At 27.2% G+C, this 7,222-nt stretch overlaps 1 protein-coding gene across 2 annotated transcripts; it reads right to left on the reverse strand.

The window, feature by feature from the left end:
- Nucleotides 1–2,609: 2,609 nt before the first annotated feature.
- LOC112790522 (uncharacterized) lies at nucleotides 2,610–6,959 on the reverse strand. 2 transcript variants are annotated; one of them, XM_025832962.3, is made up of 5 exons: nucleotides 6,329–6,959; nucleotides 5,301–5,353; nucleotides 5,118–5,162; nucleotides 4,903–4,947; nucleotides 2,610–3,363 (listed from the first exon to the last, which is right to left on the reverse strand). In XM_025832962.3, the coding sequence occupies exons 1-5, from the start codon at nucleotides 6,476–6,478 to the stop codon at nucleotides 2,988–2,990; spliced, it is 669 nt and encodes a 222-aa protein (XP_025688747.1). In that variant the 5' UTR covers nucleotides 6,479–6,959; the 3' UTR covers nucleotides 2,610–2,987. The 2 variants fall into 2 exon arrangements, with proteins under 2 accessions (XP_025688747.1, XP_025688746.1); XM_025832961.3 differs by having other exon boundaries at nucleotides 4,903–4,950.
- Between the last annotated feature and the right edge of the window lie 263 nt (nucleotides 6,960–7,222).

A 7,222-nucleotide genomic window follows, 5' to 3' on the forward strand; every position in this document is an offset into this window, starting at 1 on the left:
AACGCAAAAGCAAACACATCCTTCATAATTTGCTTGATATTATCCCATATTTTTATGAAACTTAACAATCAGAAATTTATATTAATTCTTGAATTTATAAAATCCTAAATCATAATCCAAATTTATAAATTATCTAAAATTTTCTTTTGAACAAAATTTTAAAAATAAATTGTTTAATTATTATTTTTAATAAATTATTTTTAATAAAAAACTAAAAAATCAGTCCTGATCTTTTAATATTGAATATATTAGTTTTAATAAAAAATTATTAATCCTTCATTTTTTAAGTTCTTAAATAATCTAATCTATCTACTGAGCAGTTTTTTTTTAAAGGAACTTTTTTATTTTACAAAAAATATTAGAATGAAAATTTTCCTTTTATTCTATATTCAAGACTAATACATTTGACCCATTTTAAAAGCTTACAGACTACTTTATTAATATTATTTCATTCTATTAAAAACTATACATAAGAAATTTTAGGTAATTAATAATTTTTTTTCTTAAATTTGCTTTGTTTTTAAACCAACACAAACCAACAACTTCCTATTTAATATTCTCAAAAAAGTAACATGTCTAATACAAAATACAAAATTAAATCAAATATCCATTTTTCTGTTTAGTCCTTATATTTTTTATTTTGATCCAATAAAATTTAAAATAATTTTATTTTAGTTCGTATCATTAATTTGTTCTATCAAATGCTAAAAAATATTAATATCTTGTTATGTAAACATTTAATTTATCACATCAACCCTTAATGTTAAGGATTAAAATAGAAAATTTTTTTATATTTTACTAAACAAAAACTTAATAGAAGATACTTTAAAGAGACAAAGATTTATTTGAGTTCAAAACTAATTAAACAACCCCCTCCCCTTCTGAGGAATCTACTTTTTTTTTTTAAGTCAAGAACTAACTTAATTTATAAAAAAATATATATTATATTATATTAAATTATATCATATCATACAGGTTAATAGCTAAATTAATTCTTGAAATATAATATATTCTTTAAATTTGTATTTAAAAGATTTTTTCAATTAAATTAGTCCATCAAAAATTAAAAATCAGTCATATTTATTCTTTAGTCACTCTATTAATAATTTCTGTTAATAAATAATGTTAAAAAATGTTAATTGACAATATATATACATGATACCTGACATATCTAATTAAATATTAACCAAATATATTTATAAAAACTTTTTAATTTAGTTCTTTTTCCAATTACATAAATTCTTCTAATATAATCCAGCGAAATAGACTTACAAAACATTTTTGGTCAGTATCCAATTGAATATCTTAAATATCATGTATATTATTAATTAATATTTCACATCATTAATTTTTTACTTAAATTATTAATTGAGTAAATAAAAGACAAATATGATTTTTGAAAGATAGTCAATTTAATTGATAAAATTTTTAGAGACAAATTTAAAATATATTTTATTTTTTAAGTATTAATTTGACTATTAACTCCATATTATACAAATACAAAAAATCAACTATCAATCATGTATGTAGAACTATTATTTGCTATTCATAACAAAAATTAATTATTCTATTATGATAAATTTATTTATTCTTCTATATCAAATTTTATTATTCTGGTGATGAGTAAAGTATCATTTTTGTCCCAAACGTTTGGAATAAATTCCAAAATTATCTCTAACGGTTTGAATCGTCCTATTTAAATCCCTAACGTTTTAAAATTGACTCAATATTGTCCTGCTGTTAGGGATCCGTTAACAGAATTAACGACGGGACAAAATTGAGACAATTTTAAAACGTTAGAGACTTAAATAGAACGAAAAATATTGGGGACAAAAACGATACATAGAAATAAATTTTAATTTTATCCTTCAATAATATCAATTTTTACTGTATATAATATTCAATTATTTTTTATCACATCTAAGTAAATTATACTTAATCACATTACTTTCATTCTAAATAATTTTTTATATTTTTATATTAACTTATAACTTTAAGTGTAAAATTATAAAAAATATATTTATTTAGAATGAAAGTAATGTGATTAAATGTAATTTATTTAGATATGATTAAAAAAAATTGAAAAATATGTACAGTAAAAAATTGATATTATTGAAGGATAAAACTAAAATTTATTTCTATGTATCATTTTTGTCCCAACGTTTTAATGGATCCTAACGGCAGGACAACATTGAGTCAATTTTGAAACGTTAGAAACTTAAATATGTCGATTGAAACGTTAGAGACAACTTTAAAACTTACCACAAACATTTGGGACGATACTTTACTGTTCTGGTGATTGATTACTTTATTAAAAAAATATATGAATAAATATATATAAATATATAAATATAAATTTTTGTTTTGATAAACTTAGGAGTGGTAATATTTTTAAATACATAAATGATATTATATAATCTCCCCACCAAATCTTCAAAAAGATAGGAGGGGTATGTCTTCCAAAGAAAAAATAAAAAAGGGAGGGGCAGGGGGTTAATTAAGTTTTACCATGGTAACTTCACAATCATATAAAAGAAACAAATTACAGTTAATAAACAATGTGACAATACATAGCTACGCAAATCTAAAAACAAAAGAAATAAAAAATATTTCAAGCAAAAATATATACATTGGCCAACTTGGCTTCAATCAAACCATGGAAACCGTAAAAAGGACAGCAATTTTCCACTATTTCACTATTGCGTCTTTCCTTTCACATGAAACACTGGACACACTTAAAACTTATCTGACCCACAATCTTTCATGGACCTATTATACTTGTTTTCAAGAGAACTCTACCTTCTCATTTCCAAATTTATACTCATAATTTTAGAACTACTTTTTTTTTTTTCTTGGGCAAGTGCATTTAGTGTCATAACTCCCAAAGATACTAATTCAAATCTTTCCTAACACTGATAATTAATTTCCTTTGATAAAAGCTGAAACCAAACCACCAAAACTTTTATGTAACCTACAAAAATTAATTACTAGCAAGAATAACAGCAGCAGGGATTCCAACATGACTTTGTATTTGTACAACAACAATTCTGTGGAACCTTTGGGCAGGTAGGGCAAGTGCAAGAGCAAGAACACTTGCAACTGCAGCAAGAAAGGCAAGGACATGAATTGCAACTTGGTGGAATGCAGCAATTCTGGCACCCACAGCTACCTTTGCAGCAGCGAGATTTCGAACCGCGGCAACAATTGGTGGCTGGTGTGAGACATTTGCAGCTGCATTGCCTCAAATATTGGCAACAGCTACAGCTTGGTAAACTCAGATGCTTAGAGCACCCGTCGCAACACCGGGGTTCGCAGCAGCAACAGCAGCAGAGGCAGGAGCACAAGGTAGAGCAGGGCGTGCAACTGCATAACAAAAGTTATTCATGTTGACATAAATGAGCTATTATTGTGTTTGGTTTCATAAACAAGACATCATGTAAGTACAAAGAAATAGAAAATTTGGGCCGTCTTATTTGAGTTTTGGGAATTCTTTCTTTTTTTCTCATGATATTCTCTAATCCAGCACGCCAAAGATTAATTTACCGTGAATCTAATTTGTTTTTAGTATTTCACTATGGAATTTACAACAATATCAATTTACAGAGATGATAATCCCTTATTTATAGTACCAAATCCTAACGAATTTCTAATGGTCTTGGACCTAGGAGTCTACAGTCTCAAATGTTAGACGTACAATTTTACTACTCATATGAGTTCATAATGATTCTAAATGTACAAACTATATATCAATTACATTTTTTATAATGACTATAATTTATAATAATTTTAAATTAAACATATTAAATGTACATTAAAAATCAGTTACTTGTATAAAAATAAATATTGAAATATAGAATGACGCCATATTTACATTTAACTGTCAAACTTTATAAATCATATAATCAGACTTAACAAATAATATATAATATAGTTAAAATAATAGATTGACATTTATTATCAAAATAAAAATAAAAATAAAAGTGTAAAATATACAATGATAATTTTTAACATTAATACAAAAGTTTGATGATTTTAATAGTTGCTCATTTAATTGAAAAATATGTAAAACAATGTATATATATATGATATATACACACATATACTAGTAGTTAATTTAGTGATCAATAATTTTGTTCGTATTCATAGAACAAATTTTATTTTGATTTATATTATGCAAATTTGCTTATATTAACATTATTCGAATTTACATAGGAAAAAAAGGTTACAATATTTTTAACTAACCTTAGTTAACCTAGCAGCTATTTAATGAAAGTAATATTACACCTTCAAATTTTTTTATGAACTAAGTCTAACTAAATTAAATAATAAGGCAACAACTCAAATGAAGATATTAAAAATATCTTTTCATATAAATGTTTTGTTTAAAAGTGTGACTTATTTATTTAGCCATATTTTAAATAAAGACAATATTTTTATAAATATCAAAATCTAACCATACAATCAATCATCAAAAGGTCAAAAAAATATTTTCACATGAAGATAATTATAAAGTCTTTACTATAGGATCTACCAAATAATAAAATTTAAAATAATGTTAGACTAATTTAGTTAGACTTAATTGATAAAAAAATTTAGATGTGTAATATTATTCTTTAATCAAAATTCAAGTGACAACAGCTAGTGATTTGTGTTATTGTATTTTATTGTATAAAAATTCGTTTAATCTTATAGGGATTTCCTGTACACTCATTGGAACTTCCGCAGTTAAACCCCAAAGACACTTCCGAAACACCTTCGAAGCAATACTCAGCAAAATATCGCTGCCACATATACTTCAAGTAACAAGATTCAATCAAAACTTTGGCTTTCAAGAAAAAAAAAAAAAAAAGCAACATTCAAACAGGTAATAAAAAAGTAAAATAAAATAAGATAAAATCATACCACAACCACTTCCAGAAGCGACGTGACCGGCTTTTTTCCTTCTTCCTGCTTGATTGATGAAAAGAATAAAAAATAAAATTAGATTTTTCTTCCACATCTTTGAACTGAAAAAATTATTTTTCTTAAATTTATATAAATTTTAATAAAATAATAGAATCGAGTTATAAAATAAGAAAGTAACACTGACAAGTGAGAAATAAAATAAGGATTCTTACGTGGGCAAGAGGGGATCTGCTTTTGCCATGACAAAATCATCAATCCTGTAAAATTTTTAAAAATAATTTCATTATTTAAATTCAATTAAACGTGGATCTAGCAAACAAAACAATATTTAAAAAAAATTAAAATATTCTACGTAGCTTCACGTGTTATGTTAAAAATTCTTCAAATAAACATACTCTTTGCAACATCTTGAAGCCGGTTGAAAGCCTTCAGAAGATTTCAATTCTTCCTGCAAAAATTATCATCAACAAATTTGCTTTAACCGTTTAACCCCAAAAGAGGCCAAACAAAAAGCAATGCAATTTATTTAATTATTAAATATTTATATTATATAAATGTTCAACAACCGTGTCAGTATCACCATGCACTCTCCGAGATATTCTTAATTTCCTTTATTTATAAAAAATATATATATAAAACAAATTTAAACAATAAAAATCAGAGAGATCCAGCTATGTGGCATAGTGGCTGGAGTGTTAAGACTCTGCTTATTATCTGCTATAGTAGTTGGTATTGTATCAGTTTAGAAAGAGGACAGTGAGTGCCTCAATCAGCATTCACAGAGAACAGTTCCAAGATTCCACTATAGAGGAAATAAAACGTTTGTACTATTTATTATTATTTAATAAAATACTAATAACTATTTATAAATGCTAGTGGTTGGCCACTTTCCTCACATCGACAACTGCAATTTTTTGTAAAATTATTATAAATTTATGAAAACTGCTACTCTTCACGGTTCACAGAGAACACTTTCAGATTCGTTCATGCTTCATGCAATTACAAAATTCAATTTCCCAAGTATACCGCTAACCAACTTTCTTTGTTGATTTTTTTTTTTAACTCCAACGAAAATTGTACTCATTAGTGGTTCAATTTACACACTCAACTGACTCAAGAACTAATTTCTTTTTCCTTCCCAATTTCTCTTCCCAAATTATTAGAGAAAGAAAAGAATAAAAATTAAAGAAATTCAGTGAACAGCGTCATTGGAATCCAATACCTCACAAATTGGGAATTTTTGCTGTGGAGGGTAAAATTGGAGGAGAAACAAATATTTTTACTAAATTTATAAAGAAAATGCATGTGATAACCTATTTTTATGATATTTTTTATTAAAACTAAGGATATGCAGTAGCAGGATGGAATGAAAGAAGAAAACAAAATTGTAGAGTGTAGAGTATGTAGAATGAGAAAAAGGCACCTCAAGAAAACTTATCTCTCTTTCAAGCATATGAAGTCTGCTGATCTCGCGACGCTTCCCGTACAAATCCGGGTAGCCAGGCGGCGCTTTCGGGGACGGCAACGGCAGCGTTGGAGCCTTCGGGGATCCCTTTGCACTCGAAATCGCCATTTACTCCAAATCAAAACACTATTTGCAAAATGGCCCCTCAAAAACCAAGAGAGGGTATGAACTACTAACTGAGCTTGTATCAAGTAATGCTGGAAAAGGGAAGTGAAGTGACAAAAAAGGAGGGCAGGCAAATCAGGTTAGGTGTGTGAATGCCAGTCCACATGAAAAGACTGTTCCTCACTCCACTTAATTCTTCTCTCTCTCACACACACAAGGGATGGTGGTTAAGAAACGCCCAGAAAATAAAAAGAAAACAAACACACGGCAGGGAAAAGAGAAATCCGAAATAAAAATGAGAAGTGAAGTGAAATGAGAAGGAAAATGTTGTGTGTTTCCGAAGGAGAGATGGAGTAACAAGAAGAACAACAACCCCAACGTCCCAGTGCGCCTTTGGTGTTCTTTTTTAATGGAGGTGGTGTAATAAAAAGGGTGTTCAACTTCAAAGGGAAGGAAGAGTAAAGGCTCATAATGAGGCCAGAAAGAGTGTCATTATTGCAAAGGAACGGAAGGGAGAGAGTCAGAATGTGATTAAAATTGTCTAATTCAAATTGTGTGCTTCAACCCTGGCCCCATCAACTACTATTACATTTGGAATATAATAATATAGGAATAATATAAAAGTTATATGCGAAAAAAAAAATTAAATTAGCTATTTTTTATAGGTGAATTATATGGTAATAATGTAAGTTTATATATTTTTTTATGGGATATAAGAAAAATTGAAAAAAGTAAGACCTACACTTT

The sequence above is a fragment of the Arachis hypogaea genome, chromosome 3 (genome assembly GCF_003086295.3).
Source record: "Arachis hypogaea cultivar Tifrunner chromosome 3, arahy.Tifrunner.gnm2.J5K5, whole genome shotgun sequence".
Taxonomy (NCBI): domain Eukaryota; kingdom Viridiplantae; phylum Streptophyta; class Magnoliopsida; order Fabales; family Fabaceae; genus Arachis; species Arachis hypogaea.